Below are 21841 nucleotides of genomic sequence, written 5' to 3' on the forward strand. Positions count from 1 at the left end.
ATTATTGTGTTGATTTCGGCTTCGTATATGTGTGAATTCATTTTGATTAAATGGGTAGGGTGAAAATAATACTGTGAGCGAGTTATACACTCGCTCAGTGTGAAATGTTATTAAATAATGAATCCGACCGCAGTTTGAGCATAAGCTAAACCTTCTTTCAAGAAGGTTCATCAGCAATGTTCATTAAAACTGAGGAGTGATCTGTTTTTACTGCTTGAGCTGATACCACTGACTAGATCTATGGCACATCAGAATATCGCTTACTTGTATCACATTACAAATGCATCGGTTTGGGGCACGAGTATTATCTAGTCTGCTTGCAATGAACAACAACTTATTTTTCATTGTGCAGTGAATGTGAAAACTTGGTTTTGCACAGACCGACGTTGAGTTTCTCCATATATGGCATCTTCGAGTAGTGATCATATCCATTGTTCTTGTTGAAGACAGAAGAATAGAAATAGTGATTTGATAACCTTACCTAGTACTACTGATGAGATATATAGCAGATTAGAACGGCGCTGCCTCGTATACGGTCATGAATTCGTATTCATACCTATAGTGATTATATTGTGTGAGATACACTATTATAGTTCTCGATACAGAAATCATTACCAGATAGGAAAAAAATCCAATAATTTGTCCAAGTATTTGCAAAATGCAATATCACTACATAGTATAAAACGAAGTCGCTTCCCGCTGTCTGTCCCTATGTATGCTTAGATCTTTAAAACTACGCAACCGATTTTGTTATATATGTTATATATAATGTTATATATATGTTATATATATGTTATATATATGTATATAACATGCATAATGTAATAGGGAAACATTGATAATTTTAGAGGTTTCTAATGTAATTTCGTAAATACTCACATTTTTCTGCGCTTGCATTGCAAACACTGGCTGAACCCTACGAGACAGATCGAAAAATGTACTATAGTACCTATTGTAGTTCTACAAAAAAGTCCGCATTAGTATATGTCTATCTCTTAGGGATAATCCACAATAACCATTGTGCATTTAATATAGATCAATATAGCCTTTTACAGCATGTAATTCAAATGATTATTTTCGAATATATTACAGACTTATAGCACTTTATGATTAGCAGCAATCACACGCGTTTATATGTATATTTAGTATCATCATTGCACCCGTACGGAGCCGGGGCGGTTCGCTAGTTTAAATATAAACGCACAGTCTCTTTCTGAGGTTGAAGAATGTAACTAACTCAGATTGTTACAAAATTCATTCATAAATATATTATTCATGAAAATTATAATAATGTAAGCTTTTCTACAAACAACTTTATTTGATTCAAAGAATGAATTCTTAGTTGACCAACGATTTTCAGCTGCATCATTCAGCTATAAGTGTAATTTGTGTTTATAAACGAATACCTTTCCTTTTAAGTTTCAATATTTCCAACCATTTAACGATGATTTTATAATAATGCTATTTTCATATACAATTCATAAGATTCTTGTGGAGATATAATTCTTATATATAACAATTGTGGACATCAACATCTTTATGAAAATGTGAATTATTGTAAAAAAAATACTGCAACTGGTTTTCAACAGAATAATTGTGAAATATAGTTACCTGTTTTCGTTTCAAAAATAATGAGAATAACCAGAATCCTTAACAGCTAAAATAGTAATAGATATGCAGGTGTTTCCAACAATGACGTATATCATAGTTCCTGTTGTATAATATAACATTTTGAAACATTCAGTGAAAATGGTATAAGCACGAATGATCCCAGATTTGACACCTTTCTACTTCTTTTGCCAAGAGATTTGACAACTCCACCTACAATCTCCTTAAAGTCTGAAAAATCCATATGACAGTAATATGGTAGGTGTGTAAAGGTGCAGTAGAACTGAATTTGGTTTTCACATAGGAAAATTTGAAATTAAAAAGTTGGAGCTGGTTCAGTAAAGGTATTTGATACCGGATTGATAACAGAGTTGGAAAATCTGAAGTTTATATTTAATAGATGATGTAGGTGTTCGTACGAATATAAACGTGTTTCATGAAAATCAGTTCACGATTTCCTTCTAAATGGCCCAATGTCGTCAAAATCATGAAAATCCTGTCCGTGCTGTTGCATACGCTCTCAGGGAAGGTTATGAGTCACCTATCGATTTTGTCTGTTTGTGGTTGGCTCAATTTGACCGGGCTATATGCTAGGATACATCCCGTTAGGAATACGATTTTTATGTGTGGTAGCAATCCTGACCTACGAAAGCTTCGTTTAATAGAGCCTGGCACCGGCCCGAGAGAGGAAGGCAGTGGCGTGAAATTTGAAAGGGGGCTCTAATTTTTTCACGATTTTATTACATTTAATAATTTCAAATGTTCAGATGAATTTTGTAAATTCCATTTATTGTATTGTATTGGCCGACACTTGAAGAAAATCCAGAACAAGGAAATAGGACTTCTGCTACACTTTTTGTTCTGTAATTCAATTGAAAAATTCACTTAGAAAAAAGAAAGTATTCATGAAAAAAGTCTAGAATTTTTCCGTACAAAGGAGGAACTCCTTCGAGGATTAATACACTTCAGAGTACCAATTAACTCATATGTGTGTAGTCATTTTCAAATTGAATAGAAAAAATTTAATTACAAAAGGATCCGAAGTTCAACTTAAATATTTAGCAAAAGTATGAATCTGTGGTTGGTCGGTAGCCAGTCGGTTCGACGTGGATGCTTTGTTCACTCACTCAAATCGACCGCCGTGTTGTTCGGTGGTTCAAGCCGCAAGCTGAACGATCGATTTTCAATCGCGTTCGTCCAACCCATGTTAGAAATCACATGTTAAAAGGTAAGACCTCGTTAGTCCTTAGCTCGCACAAGTTTCGACTTTTGAGGATTGTCGTTCGTAGGGGTGCGGCAGCTGGTTAACGGAAAAACATACTTTAAACATATATTCGGAGTCAGGTAGTGAAAAGTCTGATGAACAGATCTAATAATCACAACTGTTACTTTATTTGAATGCCAATAGATCCAAAGTATTGATTTTTTTCACAAATTAAATAGAGAGTGACCCCAAAAGTACTCGCCGTTGATAGTTTTGCCTTTTTTAAGACAGTCAATCAAAATTATTCCACCCGCATCCCATTATTTTTATTGTTCTTTTGTCTTGGGTGTAAATTGATAGACCCATGTTTCATCCACGGTTATGAAACGATGCCGGAATTCTGCTTTGTTGCTGTGAAACTTCGCTTAACAATCAATTGAAACATCTTTACGATACTGTTTTTGCCCGAGTGTGAGCAAACGCGGCACCCATGTTCACACAGCTTTCATATGTCCAAATTCTCAAATAATATACGAAGTTCCGCCTACTGAGTCTGCTAACTCGCGCACATTCAGTCCACAATCATTCAGTACCACTTTGTGTATTTTTTTCACGGTTTCAGAAGTCGTCACCTCATTTGGTTGACCACTAGATGCTCATCTTGGTAGTAGAGTAGAATCCAGTTCAGTTATTATATTGGTTGGGCTGAGGGCTTTTAAATAAAAGTATCACATAACGATGACCAATTTTCTCCATATTTACAAATTCATCGAAAACGTTCGCTATTGATGGCTGCCAAACAAATACTAAACAACGCAGCGTCTTCAAACTCGAAACATGTGCTTCATAGATTGTGTACTTTCTAATAAAGTGATATTTTTCAAACAACTACCGCCATCTTTAGATCAGGTCGTATACTTCTGGGACCACCCTGGTACATTTCAATCTAACAAGATGGATTTTCGCTACAAGGCTATTCGATATTTGGTAGTCACTTTGAAAGTAAGTCCTTATTTGTTCCGCGATATCCTGATGAGTTATTTTTAAACAATGAATCAAGCTGTCAATTCGGGCTATATATTTCTGTCGGAATAGTGGTATCTGAAGAGATTTGGAAAAAATCACGAAATTAGGTTGAGATGGGTCATCAATCTCGTGTATTTATGTGTTTAAACGTCTTCGTTTGTCTTTCGAAGGTGAAAAATAACCTAGACTTATCTTACCGAAAGTCAAATTGACATACTTCTAATTCAAAATATCAGTTGGGTTGGGATGATGATTTATTTCATCAGTTTCTCCTCTCTCAGGTTTCAAATATGGTAATCATTTTGAACGATGGAAGTCGGAGCTCATAAGATTCAAACGATTTCAATTTTTTATTTAAAAAAAATACTGCGTCAATCACGTGCCTTCTTAGCGGTGGTACAATAAGAATGTAAGAATATTCATACCCAAGACTAATAAAACTAGAGGCGTTTTAGGTTCTGTTCATAATGTTTACTGATCGAAGAAATTCCACATGATTATTAACCTAACTTTTCTGTAGATTCTCTCGAAGGTCATTTGATAGTCCACAGGATTTCGATTGTTTCACGTATATACATTAGTTAATATAATAAAAGTTGTTTGTTGAATTCGAGTGTTGGCCCAGAATAATTCAAAAACCTCCCAGCTACGACACTGAATTCTTCGCACGTATGAAACGTGCACATGCTGTGGAGATTATGAATGCACTGTGGCCTCGAACGAAGGGCCTTTTCTTGGAATTCGGATCTCTTGGCATGGTTTCTGATTTTCGGTAGGTATATTTTTTTGGGAGAACCTCTCTAAACGGCCAACTGACGTACTTCAATAAGAACACGAATTCTGAATAGTTTTGGCCTGTACTGAGATTTTTTAAACATTATCTTCGGTTAGTGATAAATCTTTTCCGAAACACAGAAGTTTAAAAAAATATTATGAAAAGAGACGTACCTGATAACGAATGTGTAGCTAACTCTGCTCAATTCACTATTAATCAGGTATTGTATTAACTTTCATAGTTATATTTTGATACGTAACAATATTGATTTGTTTCGCCTAGATTGAGGTTAGTTCGACTTCCCAATATTTCTTCTGCTAATCGCCTGATAACTCAATTTTAGAACAATAAACGAACTCTGTGTTTGAACTATAATACCTAATTTTAATCCCACAAATTTTATTTGGCTTTGGTTTGGTTTTCACTATCGTAAATGAGGATTATTCTTGACAATTATTGACTGCTTTGTCAACTAATTAGTAGGTGTAGGTAATCCAAATTTGAAAACAAAAATGACGAAATATAATCCCCATTTAGGATTTAAGTTAGAGTATTACTTAATTTTGTGAATTTTCTGCTTGTCAAGTTTCATCAATAAAAAATTTTCAAAACATCTTTTGAAGAGCCGGCTTGGGTCCTTTGCAAAGATCCTTTGTTGAGATCATAAGAAATGCAAGAGCAGGTAGTGCAATGCAACTTCGGCATTGTACTTTTTATTTGAGAAGAATTTATTTTCAGGGGATTTTATGGCTAATTCTCTCCCATGAACTTGGTTCATGGCTGAATTTACCTGTTGTCATTTTACCCCAAATTAGTAGGTGTTATGCAGAGTAAAGTGATAGAAACATAACATTTCATCTTCTTTATTTTCAAATTGAATAGTTATATAATGTTTCCAACAAAGTATTGGTTGGTAATTATCTTTCAGTATGTGCATTTTTGTAGTATTTTCATATAGGTATAACATAATTCGGAAAAAAATCAATTTAAATTACGTTATTCCATCAACCCATGGATTTAAAAACTTTATTATTAGAAAAATTACTTTCGCTGAACATATAATGGAATAGGCAAAAATATAGAAATAGAGAAAAAACAAAAGTAACCATCAGGTAATGTTCATTTTGAGTTGGCCTAATCATTAAAAAAATCTTCAACCGTATTCATCATTAACGTCTATATGCTATATAAATTTTTCAAATGTATCATATGAAATGATTTGGAATATTATTGGGAAAAGGATGAGTTGAGTTAAATAAAATATGCAGTCATTCATATCATGATTACGCCACAACCGACTCGATATTTAACATCTTGTACTTGTACGACGCAGTTATATATAATAAAAATTGTATATAAAAGAACACCAGAAAGGTCACGTTTTGAAAATGCACGGAATGTTAAATTCTCTCCTATAGTAAGAAATGTATTTTTCAAATAGGACAACCATTTTATTTTTGATATTGAACTGATAACTTCGTTCCTAATAAAGATGGTTGTGTGAAGTAACGTAGAGAACACCAAAGTAGTGAAAAGTTCACGTCATTGTTCATTTTATACAGGGCGCTTCAAGTGTCACGATTTTTTTACCAAGCTTATATTAGCTTCACCTGTATGTATGTATGTATGTATGTTTGTTTGTAACTCTTCTTTCCCGTTTGAATGCTCGGGATCTGTATTTGACAGAATTATCGACATTATTGCTTGATCTATTCGCGGGTAGATGGCGCTGTACGTAACCTCCTTGATATAATTCGAACTTACTTTACATGTATTTCTTCATTTGAAAACACGCTTTTATAGCATACGAAACTAAAAAAATGAAAAATAAATATAGTTTAAAAATACTAAAAAACACGCTTTTAAAGAACATCGAACTGAAAAGTTAAAAATATTTTTTTAATGAGCTTGAAATAAAAACGAACGAAAAATACTAGTATTATTGTGAAAAAAGCGTGGGCGCTTTGTGCCATATTTTTTGTATATCAAGTTTCTTCCACAATAATACTGGTATTTTTCGTTCGTTATTGTTTAAAGCTTATTTTAAAAAAAAATTATTTCAAACTTTTTATTTCGACGTTCATTAAAAGCGTGTTTATCAGTTTTTTAAACTATATTTATTTAAATAGAGCAACCTGCATATTAGCTGTGGCTTTGCACTCTACGTGAAATTACCTTACAGTTCTTCGGTTATTTATGTTTTTTCAAATTATTTGTATCAGATTAAAGAAATGCATATTCAATATATTGAAATTATAGACGATAATTACACTAACAATACAGAAACACTGTTGTCTTGGTTGGATCTGTCCTGCACTGATGAAAAGTAATACTAAATCGATGACTGATTTAATTTCAACGTCCCTGCTGCTGAACAAACAGAAAGTATCTGCAAAAATTTCCTTAGTGAGGAAAGCTGTACAAATATCTGTCGGGAATGATTCAGTATCTGTCTTGGTATTAGCCAGGGAATGCAGTTGTTTTTCGGTATGCAATTTGCATTGTCCTACTGTGAACTGTAACTCAAAAGATTTTGTTAAATCGAACCATGTTTTAACTTTATACATAAAGTGAATTGGCCTGCTCGGGTGCAAGGAAATAGCATTTCCACAATAGATAATATTTTCATTAATTTCCATAATGATGGAGTCATTACTGATTTAGATAATATATCTGACCACAGATATATTTTCTATGAAATTTCGGAAACCACCCAAAACACGCGAGACACTTCCTTCTTGTTCCATACAAGAATATGTATATAATGATTATTCTCACAAGAATTTCGAAACTGCACTTCGAAATGAAAACTGGAGTGAACTTTATCAAACTAATGATATTGACCATGCATATGATATTTCCAAAGGATTATTCTTCTATTATTTTGACATTAGTTATCCATTACGACGGGGTGTAGTAGACCTAAGGTTATAAAATGAGTGAACATGGATGTCAAATTATCAAGTTGTAAGTTGAAGGATCATCATTTATTGAAAAAAAAATAGCCAGTGCTGCCTGATTTTAACAGAGAATCACAAAAACGACACTTTTGGCTTTTAGAATCTAAAAAGAAACAATACTATCAAAATAATATTCTCAACTCTGATGATCCTGGTAAAACTGCCTGGAAAGTAATATCCGAAATGAACAATTAAAACAAAACAGGATAGAAAAATATCAATGTGTTCCGCAATGATATAAAAGTGGAGAACCTAGTTATTGTATCAGATCTGTTTAAAAATTTTTTTAAATGTCCAACTAGAACTTAAAAAAAGATCATCCAGACAAATACTGCAGTAAACAATACCCAAGAAATTCTTATACCTTGTCTATTTCTCAGACCGTTTTCACCTAATCTGTTCTGTTTAAAACAACTCTCAGAAGTTGGGAAACTTGTGCGAGCTAAGAACTAACGAGGTCTTACCTTTTAACGTGTGATCTGTTCAGTGATAGGCTGAAAAATAAAACATACGCAGGTCCAGATAAAATACCCACTTTCGTTTAAAAAAAATTATGAATGTTATAATAGGACCTTTGACATTTTTACTGAATCTTTCATTCGAAACAGGGAAATTCCCCACAACCCTCAAGAAAGGAAATGTCATTCCTATTTATAAAAAACACTGTCCCGATTACTTGGAAAATTATAGACCTATAACGATTTGCAGTAGTTTCTCGAAAGTTTTCGAATATGGATTTTTGGACAGGCTGATGAATTTTATCAATGAGCATAATATTTTGACAAATAGCCAGCACGGTTTTCGATCTAGTAAATCAATGAGTTCTATGACAATCTCAAACCATATAGAACAAGGAGAGGTCCCAATGGAGATTTTCGACTGTGTGGACCACGATATTCTTTTATCAAAGTTGTATAACTATGGTATTAGAGGTGTTTGTCTGGAATGGTTAGAATCATTTATTAGATGTCGTTCTCAGTATGTGAGTGTGAAAACATCAAAATAATTCGTAATGTTACATCTGCCAATATCGATATTAATATAGGTGTTCCACAAGAATCTTGTTTGGATCCAGTTCTTTTTATTTTGTACATAAATGAAATCGCATATTCCTTTTCGGATATTGAGATAACTATTTATGCAGACGACACTTCTTTACTGATTTTCAACAAAAATCAAATAGAACCAAAAGAAACCTGTGAAACTGCTCTAAGCCAACTAACTTCTTGGTTCAATCAAATTACTCTTTATTTCAATCCAGACAAAACTAACCCTGTGAAATTCCATTGTCATCAGAGGGAATTGGTAGATGCAGATATAATTTTAAATAACACACTTCTGCCTATAAATAACAGCTGTAATTTCATAGGACTATTCAATGACTCACATTTAGATTGGAAAGAACATTGCAAGCTCCTGATTTCCAAACTTTCATCCCTTCACTATAAGTTCAGAAATCTCAAAGTTGTTTTGACACGGCAATAATTAATAAACTTATACTATGCACAAGTGGAAAGTCGACTGAGGTATGGTATTTGCCTATGGGGAGACTCTACACTATCGAATAACGTCCTCGTATCACAGAAAAAAATCATCAGGTGTATTGCTGGTGTGAAAAAATACTATTCTTGTCGAGAAATTTTCAAAAGATTTGAAATTCTGGCCTGTACAGGGCTCTACCTATTTAAAGTCTGTATTTTTGTGTTCAAAAATAAGGATTTGTTTTTCATAAATAACGATTTCCACTAATAAGGATGATTTACGATTATCACTCTCTAAACGCAATATTTCCTATAAAGCTCCAGCTCGAATCGGAGCAAATATTTTCAACAACTCACCTTCCTCCATCAAAAAATTAAAACATGAACGTACTTAAAAAAAAACTCAAAGGATACCTGATTGAGAAATGTCTAACTCTTCAAATGAATACTTTCAACTTGAACTTTTATTTCATGTGAATCTGTATTTTTATGTAAGTCAATATTCTGTGTACTATGTATATGCATATTTATTATGTAAACATGTTTTCGTAGTGTTATAAAATCCTTAATGTACTGTTATTTTTCTTTTGTACATTTCTTCATTTAAATCCCGACCGTACTACCATGCGGTTGTAACCATGACTCTTATACAACTGTATGTTGTCTTGAAGAAATAAAGTGATTTGATTTGATATCAAATTTCAGAACACTTTGTATAAATTCATATAAAACGATACAATCAGAAGATTTAGTTGCCCAAGTAACGCAATTCATGAGTGACAGTTTGAATATTTAAATTTAAGTTATAAAACTTTACTTCTATAAGAAAATCATCGAAATTCATGTTTGAAGTGAGATCGATATAATAATATTCATTTCTATTTTTGACACATGTTTCTTTTACAGTTTAATCAAGCCTCCAACCATAACTCCCATAGATCAATCAAAGGAACCATTCAAAATGGATTTTCTGACAAACACAATCTTGCCATTTCATTCGCCACCATCACTTTCCAGTTCATCCGCAAGCCCGCCGATAATGCCTAGCACCAGTTTCGATTCATTTGAATCCTTGATATTCAGCCACACTTTGGTAAGTACGATTCATTTGTTGCGTTCAATATCGATTCAGTATCTCAATGTACTGCGTATGACTAGATTATACTTTCAATGCATAATACAATGTGGTGTTTGTCCAATCCATTTCTTAGTACAGACTAGAGAAATCAGGTTAGGCGATAGCTCGATAGCTAAATTTTCTCATCAGGACAAAGGAAAACAGACCCTCATCATACATACTAAAACGCACTATTTTCCAGGTGGAACAATGCAGTATCCACCAAAGGGATCTCAGAACATATTGCAATGACTGCGCCGTCAACATTTGTAGCCAATGTGCCGCAACTGAACATTCATCCCATTTCTACGAAGCGATTGAGTTATCTATGCTATTGGCGAAAAATAAAAGTCTCCAACTCGTTACTGAAGTTCGGAAAGCTTCGGAATCAGTGAGAAAACGGATAGAAAAAGTCCAACGCATGGGCGATGATGTTGATTCCAAATCGATCCAGGCAGCTGCTGATGTTCGCAATGTTATAAAAAGGTATAATATACATATCTATATAGTTCAAAAGTAAGAGTTGAGAAAAGGAATGTTCAGACATTTCGTTCCGAATAGAATAGGCTGAATTGTACTTTATGGAATACTCACGGATTTTCGCGATTTTTTCTACATGATGATTGGAATCCAGAACAATTTTTATTTTTTATCGGACTATAAGTTTTCGTGATTTAGCCTACTTTACAGCTGTTTGTTGAATTGTTGGTGCCTAGTTTTCGCGTGCCTAGTTGGGTGCTCAAAAATGCAGTTGTTTGAGCCGATGTGTGAGAGCTCGCATTGTCGTGGTGAAGAGTGATCCGTCTTCGGCGGTTAGTTTTCCTGATTTCTTGGAAGACAACTGGCAAACAAACGGTTGTGTACCACTCAGAATTGACTGTTCTGCGTTGTTCTAGTGATACGGTTGTGACATGTTCAGTTTTTCCGAGAAAACAGGCGACCATATGCTTGGAAGTGCTTCGTGCACGAACAACTTTTGTTGGATTTTGCTCATCTTGAAACACCCATACAGTCGACTGCTGTTTACTTTCGGGCTTATACGCGTAAATCCACGATTCATCACCTATCATGATTTCATAGACGTGTTTTGAAGCACCGCGATCGTATTTTTTGAGCATTTCCTTCGACCAATCGACACGAGCTTTTTTTTGAGCGATTGACAAATTGTTTATGCAATATTGAATGTATGCTGGTCCCACTAATGCCTAAGGTTGTCTCAATCTAACGATAGGTCACATGACGATCTTGCAATATCAGTTAGCGCACAGCATCAATGGTTTTCCGAACAACAACTGATTTTGGATGACCTTAACGTCTTGGAGTGAATTACGACCACGATTGAATACACCATACCATCGATAAACACTGGTCCTTGATAGAGGTTCATCGCTAAAAATTGAATAAAGTTCATCCATGCACTTTTGCTGAGTTAATCCATTGTAATAATAATTGTAAAAAAATAATCGTAAAAAATAATCGCACGAAATTATTCACGATTTAATTCCATTTTTGGGCCGAGATGAATCTTTTAAGGTACTGTAAACAACACAAATAGCGCGCGTAAAGCAAAGCGTTCTGAGTACGTATAAGTTAAAAAATGTTCAACTTTACGATAGAGCTGTCAGTTGCCAGATTGCAACACCAGGGTTGCCAAATCCCGTAACATAAAAGGCAACCCTCGTAGTAAAGGAGGCATACTTGAAGACTGGCTGTCGGATATAATCCAACGCCCTTCGTGGTATTAGCCAACGGAGTAGTTGTTTTCCGATAGGTGTCAGAACATTAACCTACATTAACCTAAGATTGTAAATATGTACACATATTTAAGGATTTCTTTCGATTCTTCATCTCTCTTCATGGAAATTTCCCCCGTGTACAAAGCGAAGCAGGCAATTAGATCGGTTATCTCAAATCGCTATTTTCAAATAAGCTCCCAACTGGAGGTGTTTTCTGGGGTTTAATCGTATTCGAGCGTGTATTCAAAAACGATTCGAATTTGTATCGGATGTCAAATTCAATAATGAAAACAAACTGTTCAATTTTCTCTCACTCAATTATAATCGGATTTGTGCATCTTTTTTTGTACATCTTCACAACGTATTTGATGAAAAAGTTTTGAGCACTTCATAAACAATTACGATTAAAATAAAGCAGACACTGACAACTGACGTAACGTAATGTCAAATTCCGTTTCAAAACCAACCTAACGCTGGTTTTGAATCATATCAATGAGTACGTTTCAAAAGTGTTTCATCGACCTTTTTTTGGGTACCTATTTTTTATCTTCCACAATTTGAAAAAGATAAAAATTATAATGGAGAACTTTATACAAGTGTAGAAAGGGCAAACCTTTTAGTTTAGCCCGATAAGTTACTGCGTAAAATCAAAGTATTTTTCACAAAGAAAAATGTTCTATTCATCATTAACTTGAAAAGAAAAAATACAATACTTATCTTTACGTTTCGGAGGCCAAAATTTGCCCATCCGTCTTTAAAAATGGACAAAAAAATTCTAAGATATTTGCAGTTATTCCATTTGATTATTTATTTGTTTTCTCCGACGGATGTCTATTTAGTCATGGGCATCAATAAATACCCAGGAAAATATCTGGTTAAAGTTTTCGAAATAGGCACTGAGGAATTTAGTTTTGAAAATACTCAAAATGGCCAGAAAAATAACATTAAAATTATCATAAATGAAGATTTTCATAAGTACTCAACAAGAAATTCCAAAAATATTCATAAAATGAGCAACAAGTAACAAAGGAAGAAACCATATGCTGCTGCTTCACTTATTATGAAAAATCACCAAATGATCCTCAACTGAAACAGTATTCTAGAATTTTCTGATTGATTCGGCCGTTACTTGATGAAGATCCATAGTAATTTCAAAAACTACAACCTCACGATTTGATATTCACAAACTTTATTTTGAAAAATATATTACATGTTTCGCTAGCACAGTCGCTTTTTCAAGTGATTTATACTTACTGTTCTTACATTAATATTTGTATATTACAGGTAACCACAATTGAAACTACCTCAAAAAAATTACCTAAACCTCTACCTAAGGTACCTGTTCAATTATGATTACCTGAAGCATATTACCTCACATCTACATCAATAATAATTCTTTCTCGGTTTTTAAGAAAACAAGTTCAATAATGGTGATCTATTCAAATCCAGTTGGTCATTTATTAGAATGTTTGAATTTTTAAGTTTATTAATTTCCATTGCTTCTAAATGATTCAGTTTTAAACCTTTATTTTCTATGTGCAAAATTTCGAGTTCTTCATCAAAGATATGATTTTCTTCTAAAAGATGATTTGAATATGTTTTCTTATTTACATAGCTCGTATGATGTTCCTGGATTCGATTCCTGAATGTCCTGTCCGTTTGACCAATATAGAACAACTTGAAGTATAAATCACTTGAAACATGTGATATATTTTTCAAAATAAAGTTTGTGAAGATCAAATTGTGAGATGTAGTTTTTGAAAGTATTCAAGAAGTTTCAGTGTACATTTGAAAAAGTATATTTTTGAAATTTGATCTAGATGATGAGAGAAGGAATTCTTTCAAAATACTTCGAAGGAGGTTAAACATATATTTCTTTATATTTCAAGTTATATGAAAGCAAATAATTGTGCTTTGATAAAGTACATTATAATGTAAAAAAGATATGGCGGTCTGGCTTAATTTAGAATTACTAAACTGGCTTTTATTTGCATCTCTTTACCAATATTGTAGCAAATGGAAAGAACCGGGTAATACAATACAAATGATTCTCATGTGTTGTATTTTGTTTTAAAATTTACTTGCAGTTGGACATGAAACACGTACTCATTAATTCACAATTTGATTCCCAATGTTTCGGCGACGTTTCTCGCCGTCTTCAGAGTTACAATAAAAATAGAAATTAATAAAATATAATTTGTTGTACAGAATAGGCCAAACTGGACACAAACTAGATAAATGAAAACTGATGGTTGTGTCTGATAGTCAAATTTAATGACAAACTCAATGATGAAACGCACACTTCGATCAAGTAGGCTTTGGACGATGCGGCCATAAAACAAAATGCAAATGTAGTGCGATACGACGTGAGAAAAAAGCATATCTGGACTTTGTTTTAAGAAATAAAAATTCCAAAACAACTTGGAATACCTTCAGAACGCTTGATATCCTGAGTAACAACAAAACATCAGATATCCCTGAAGAATTAAAAGACGTCAATCTCATTAACCAGCCCTTCAATTCCATACCTCAACCTATCAGATCTGCTCACCAATTATTCTTATTAGATCGATATATTGATTCGGAAGAAACTGAAAACTCTTTCACTTCACCTGTCACCTGTGAGATTGTGCGAAGTTCCCTAAGACGCATCAAGAGCAACGCTTTGGGTTCTGATGGGATATCCCTCAAAATGATCAATCTCATTGACTCTTTTTTGATAAATCACTTCACCTTTCTTATACATTTTATCATTACCAACCACCAATTTCCAAAATGTTGGAAGGATGGATTGGTTATCCCTCTGGCTAAGTGTAACTCACCTACTGTCCTTTCTGACCTAAGACCAATTACAATTCTACCGTATCTCTCTAAAGTAGTGGAATCGATTCTGAAAAATCAGATTAATGAGTACGTCAATGAAAATCATATTATATAACATCTATACAATCAGGATTCAGACCTCAGCATAGTACCACCACCGCTCTTCTGTCAATTACTGACGATATTTTTCAAGCTGTAGATGAACAAAATTTCACCTGTTTAATACTTATAGATTACAGCAAGGCATTTGACACTGTAGATCATGAGATATTGTGTAATAAACTTGTCTACTTTGGTTTTTCTCGGAAAGCAGTATCTCTTTTAGAAAACTATCGGAAGAATCGTAATCAAAGAGTTGTTATGGATGAAGTTATTTCAGATGCTCTACAGGTATTAAAGGGAGTGACACAAGGATCTATCCTTGGACCCTTGCTTTTCAGCTTGTATATTTGTGACTTTTATCTGTCCGTGAAAAAATGCAATATATATCACTATGCAGACGACACGCAGTTATATTTCTCTTTTTCACCTACGAGTCTACATCTGCTCTGTCGCATATTAATAACGATCTCCAAGCCATCTTTGACATTTCTACTGCCCATAAGCTCAAGCTCAATTCTGACAAATCCGCAATAATGATGTTCGGAGCTAAGAAGAACAGAGAGCTCACCAACTCTACCTTTCAAGTTCGCATCGAAAACGATATACTTTCCCTCCGTGGACGAGATAAAAAATTTAGGATTGTGGTTTGATCTGGATCTTCGCTTTACTAAATATGTCAGCTATCTTCTTATAACGTTCTCAGACTGCTTAAACTATGCGAGTCTTTGATTATGTCAAAAATTTCCTATTGCGACAGTATTTATGGACCTGCTTCAAAACAATCGGATGCTCTCCGACTACAGCGTATTCAGAATAGCTGTCTACGTTTCTCGTTTGGTATTCGGAAATATGACCATATATCCCCAGCAATGCAAGAATCAGGATGGTTAAATGTTACAAGATGTTATTTCATAAGATTTTGATAACTCGACAACCTGATTACTTACTGAAGAAGCTTAAAACATTCTCTACGATTAACAGCTTTACTACAAGGAACAGTTCAGTTCTAGTTATCCCCAAACACAAATCTTCCATCTTCACCCGCTGCTTCTCTTATAATGCACCCAAATATTATAATCAATTATCCTGTGAATTTAGATCATACACCATCGTAAACTTTAAAAAAAGACTGAAGACTTATTTAACTCATTAGCCTCTTGTCCATTCCCGACCTTGGCATTTCTAAAATGAATTTTCTGAAGTAAAGCAATAAGTAAAATTGTTTGATATTGTTAACTCGACTTGTGTTCATATTATTTATTTATAGTTTCTCCCAGGTTGAGTTGAAAAACAGCCTTGTCTGATACTCCGCCTATTCACCATATACTGGAAGTTTGTTTCTTTGTTTTTGTTATTGTTCCTGTATACTGTTTTATTTTATTTTTGTCTATTCCATTTGTATTTTCATGGTGAATAAAGACGTATTATTATTATTATTATAAATCTTTACTAGTAGCTGTCAAATTTTGATTTAAGCAGTAAAGACGCTCTTCAATTAGTGGTTTTTGTTCAATTTTCAAAAAAAATCGCAATGAAGTATGAGAAATATGAAAAATGGAATATGATAGTCGGTTTTATACAAACCGGGAAAAATGCAGAAGCAGCAAGTACTTTGTATTACGAGAGGTATCCAGAGAGAAGACAATCTTTTGGAGACATTTTCGCAAGATTGCAAAACAACCTAATTGATGTTGGTCAATTTGAAAAAAATGGCCATATGAATCAAATTGGGATAGGGAGTTGGAATGAATAGTCGTTTCAAGAGCTGTTGAAAATAATTCCAAAACGTCAACGTCAAGTGGTTCCTGGAAAGTTGTAACCAAGTGCGTGATTTTTCGTTAAATTGTATTTGGACAGACTAAGCTTACGTTAACAGTGCCGGCATTTTCAACCGCTAAAATTATCATACTTGAGCATAATAAAATCCTCATTCTATTGTGGAGCAGAGAAGTCGAGAAAAATTGGGATTTAGTGTATGTGCAGGTGTTTTCAGGGGTAGAATTATCAGCCCGTTCATTTATAATGGCCTTCTTAAATCTCAGAGGTATTTAGAAATTTTAAGTCAGAATACTGAACCCCTTGTTGATGAATTGCCACTAATGGAGTTCAGAAAAATATATTTTCAACAAGACGTGGCTTCACCTCACAACACTACAATTGTCACCAATTTTTTGGCTGCAAAATTTGGTAATAATTGGATAGCCAACCAAGGACCCAACCGTTGGCCGGCCAGGTCACCGGACATGACGCCTATGGAAGGTTGAAATACGTATCGAACTTCTATTTGAATTAATTAATTCGGTAAAAAACGTCCAGAAAAGGTATCGTCTGTGTGTAGAAAAAGTTGGTGACATTTCGAACACCTCTGAAGAAATATATTCCATTGTTTGTTTTTCATTATTATTATTGTTGAAGTTTCATTTTTTAGTAGTAAATATAGTATACATTTTTCTCACGATTTATTGAAAATATGCGTTTTAATTACTGCTGTGAAAAGCTTTCTCAACGTTTGATATCTACTACTGACTACTAAACATTTATTTTTGTTTTATCGCCGCGACGACGTCCAAAGTCTACTCGATCAAAGTGTGCGTTTCAAAGTCTTTGTGAAAAAACCTAAAATCTCTGTAATTCAAAGACGACTCTAGCAAAATATCAAGTGTGCTACATTTTCGGAATGGTTATTTCAAGCTCTATTGAAATACGCAGGAATATACAGGTTGCCTCATTAAAAAAAATAGTTTTCCATCAATAACTATTGATATCTCATTTCAAAAAATAAGTTTTTTACAGTATTGAATTCTATGTGAGAAGTGTTTTGGAAATTTTTTCATAAAAACAAGAAATTTTTGACAGAAAAAAAAGCTGTAGCAAATTTTCAAAAATGCACATTTCAGAAAACGATGATATCCATGAATATACGGTTTTCACCGTTAAGTTCGTCATAAAATTTGACCCTTAGACACAACCATCAGTTTTCATTTATCTTGTACACTTGTACAACAACGGGAAGAAAACATACAGGTACCAGTTCGTGGGCACATTTTTCAAGAGCAATGACTGTTCAGAATTCGTTTAATTAGACTATTAAAAAAATTGCAGTGTTATGCGTATCCATAAAAACCCCAGTACTAGTACAAATGAACATTTCTAGTTCCATACAAAGTTTTGTCAAGATTCAATGATATCATCTTTTGCCACGTCCAACCGCCCGGTCGGTAGCCAGGCGGTTCGACGTGGGCGCTTTGTTCACTCAGTCAATCGGCCGATGTGTGAGTCGATGGTTCAAGCCGCAGACTGAACGCTCGATTTTCACTTACTATCGTCCAACTCGTGTTAAGAATCACTCGTTAAATAGTAAGACCTCGTTAGTCCTCAGCTCGCACAAGTTTCGACTTCTGAGGGTTGTCGTTCGTAGGGGTGCGATAGCTGGTTATCGGAAAAAACATATTTTAAACATAACATATTTTTAAAGAACGATTAAAAATCTACTATATTTCATAACTAGCTGATATAATTTTTACAGATGTAAACGAGCTTTCACAGAAAGAGAGAACAATCTCCTAGCAATTATTGATCAGACCAGATATGTAGGAAACTTTTTCCTGAGAGAACAGATGGATCATCTACAAGTGATGCTGAAACAGCTCAACGAAATTTCTAGACTTGTGTCCGGCCCTGCCCAAGGTTTGAACGCCGTTGAGTTGTTATCGCTCACCGAACGAACTAGGACAGAGTTACGAGAAATCTTGGCTGGAACTCCTGATCTGCCACCCTTTGAAGGCGATTTTATAAAGTTCTATGCACCCGATACTAGTATCCTGAATACGATAGCTGGCCTAGGTTACTTGCTTGTAGAAAATCCTCTTGGTCATAGAGTGATGAGACCGATAGTCAGAACAAATCAGCCGTCAATAAGCGGTGCCAGCGGTTCCAGTATCGTGAGGAGGGAGGGCCCAATAAATCGTGCTATTTATGGAGCTCGGCATATAGTGTTATCTTTGAACTCTGGATCAATTCCAACAAAAATGTTTGGGGGAGAAGGTGAGTACACAGCACTCTGGTTATTCTTAGTCACGTAGCGAGTTTATGCCGAGTATATAGTACGGGGTGCCCTGCTCAGTTATACCCCCATACATTATTTAGTCAAAAAACACATTCAAATTCGACTTTCAAAATAGTGGCAAACACAACCATGAAAAACATGATAACAGATTTTTGGGAAAGAAAGTTTTTGGCTTTCTACTACCCCATCTCGATACAAAAAAGGTGAGGGAATCTTCCAAAGAAAGGAAGGAAGTAATCAATTTGAAAATAAGTGACTGTATACATGGATGTGTAGATCATGCAAAGAAGTAACTTTCAGACACAAACTGGAAAAAAGTCCTCCTGAAATAGCTACTTTCATATAAACATTGAATTACACAAAAGAAAAAAATTCTTTCGAAACAAATACTTCTATATGAACACTGAATTATACATAAGATACTTTTCTTTATTCAGTTTGTATTTCAAACATTCGTTATGGAATAAAATCAAATATCATTCACATGAGTTCTACTTTAAATGAATGGTAACAAAATGCACTTACATGGAACACTGTCATCCTCACTGGTATACATCGATGTTTCGCCGTAAGACAATTGTCCTAAGGCTCTTCAGTACCAAATTAGATAACATTATAGAAAATACACACATCCAATTCAAATAAGATTCCTCTTGGCTGGGATTAAATCAAATAGGTGAATGAATGTCATTACGATGTCATCGATGACATAAGCAGATCAAGCTTATTCCGTGACATTAAAAATCATGAATGAATGTTATCCAATTTTTTTCATTCGTGTAATTCAATGTTTATATGAAATTAGCTGGTTCAGGAGGACTTTCTTTCAGTTTGTGTCTGAAAGTTACTTCTTTGTATGATGTACACATTCATGTATAGAGTTACTTATTTTCAAATTGATTACTTTCTTCCTTTCTTTGGAAGATTCCCTCATCTTTTTTTGTATCGAGATGGAGTAGTAGAAAGCCAAAAACTTTCTTTCCCAAATATTAATCACTCCTAAAAATATAACCCTTCAATTCATGATAACAGATATTGGAGAAAATTCGATTATTATAAAAGTATAAAGTTTCACTACGAGCTACCAAACAAAAATTTCGAATTTACAACTGAATTCATTGATACGTTTATTGATACGATGTTGATAATTATTCTTTCATTATTAGAATCTGAATGAATATTTATTTATTCATGTCCTCTTTTCAATTTTACCTTTTTTTTTTGTTTATAGTTTTGAAGGTTTTTCCCTACATGCATATTTTTCGAGCAAATTAAATCATTATTATTATTTGAAAAATTGTATTTTGAAAATAATAATGAAGTTGCATCAGAAAAAAATAAAACAATGGCAGAAGGAGAATTGAGGCTGTCATTTTTATTTCAACCAGAGCAAAACATGTTTCTGTCACAAACTGAGTTCTTATGGGTTCTTCACTCAACATGAAATAATCTCCGTACTTCTATATTGTTTCCAGTAGAGAATTTTCCAATGGATTTTTATGTTTTTTTTTTATTTCAATTGCAACAACAGCCACAGAAAAAGCAAATCTACTATATGAACAATTTGTGTCCCACTCCACAGTTGATTTTCTGGGAAAGACACCATCCACTAGAATATACAATGTCGGAAATTACTTTTCGACAACGTCTAGTCAGGCGAATTTTGAAACAGCTCAATATCAACAAGGCATCTGGCCCTGATGAAGTATCCGTCATCGTACTTAAAAAGTGCGCATGGGATTTTTCCTTTTTGTTGAAAGATTGCTCGCGTTCAGCCTAATCCCTAAAAGGGCAAGAAAAATCTTCCAAATAACTATAGACCAGTCGCTTTGCTGTCAGTGATATCAAAAATCATCAATTAGAAGAACAGTTGAATAACTTTTTTCGAGATCAATTGCCCTAACACCAAACTGATATTTTTGCACTCGACGCGCATTTCGCCAACAAAGTCAGCATCCTCAGGAGAAGAAAATTGATACCTAGTCTAGTCTGGTTAGTCCTTATATACTAAAAGTTGTTACCTGAGGTTGTATACCTAAAGTCCAGTATGGAATTTCTCGGTAATTAACTACCTGCAAGTTCTTAGTTATTATTCTCTTCCTAACAGAAGATTAAAAAGCGGGCTAAACGGGATGGGTCCCTCCTTATCGCCATTCATGCTGTTTTTACATTTTGCTATTTCTAGACTCTCACATGCATCGAGTAGCCTGGTGTCATGCACCTGCTTATTCAGTTTCAGATTGTTTTCACCAATTCTGTGGTCCTTGTCTAGAGCATGTTGGGCAACACTGGATTTTTCTATCCTTCCGTATTTCATGTGTGCACAATGCTCCTTGAAGCGGGTTTTAATCGCTCGTCGGCTCTGGCCGATGTATTTGCTGTTGCAATCTTGACAACTGATTTCGTAAATCCCTGATCTTTCTGTGTTTTCTAGTCTATCTTTTGGATTACCAAGAAGCTGTTGCAATTTATGAGAAGTTTTATATGCAACTTTCATATTTACTTTATCGAATATCTGTTGAAGCCCTCTCGTGTATTGGGGTTCATATGGGATTACTATAAACTTGTTATTACTCTCCTCTTTTTTGGAAAAGTGGAAGATTTACGAAGTGCTTCCCTAAACTTGCATTTTCTAATTATCTTGTCAACTATATCTGAGTTAAAACCGTTTGCTTCAGCTACATACCGAATCACTCTCTTTTCATTGTGGTACTTATCTTTCTTTAAAGGAAAAGTTATTAACCTGTGTACCAGAAATTGCAGTGCCGCCATTTTGTGTTGTGGACAATGATTCGAGTCATTGGGAATGTATCTGAAAGTGTCCGTGTCTTTCCTGTAAATGTCAAATTCTATTTCGTTCTGTTCGTTCCTTATGGTCAATGCATCTAAAAATGGCAACTTTCGTTCTTTTTCTACTTCATATGTGAATTTTATACTCTTACA

General features: G+C 34.2%; 1 protein-coding gene across 2 annotated transcripts in view; it reads left to right on the plus strand.

Moving 5' to 3' along the window:
* wech (tripartite motif containing 71 protein wech) overlaps window positions 1–21841 on the plus strand; it is a 45239-nt gene that overhangs the window by 14698 nt on the left and 8700 nt on the right. The window contains exons 1-4 of one of the 2 annotated variants that reach the window (XM_023166201.2): window positions 9789–9905; window positions 9961–10147; window positions 10374–10657; window positions 18359–18876. In XM_023166201.2, the coding sequence (XP_023021969.2) occupies window positions 10016–10147; window positions 10374–10657; window positions 18359–18876 (934 nt within the window). In that variant the 5' untranslated portion in view covers window positions 9789–9905; window positions 9961–10015. Of the gene's footprint in view, window positions 1–9788; window positions 9906–9960; window positions 10148–10373; window positions 10658–18358; window positions 18877–21841 lie in introns of those variants that run through there. The other variant, XM_074180565.1, reaches the window with a different exon arrangement.

This window comes from Leptinotarsa decemlineata, unplaced genomic scaffold (assembly GCF_025532065.1).
Source record: "Leptinotarsa decemlineata unplaced genomic scaffold, Ldec_3_MD MMD2_tig00026299_RagTag_RagTag, whole genome shotgun sequence".
Classification (NCBI taxonomy): Eukaryota; Metazoa; Arthropoda; class Insecta; order Coleoptera; family Chrysomelidae; genus Leptinotarsa; species Leptinotarsa decemlineata.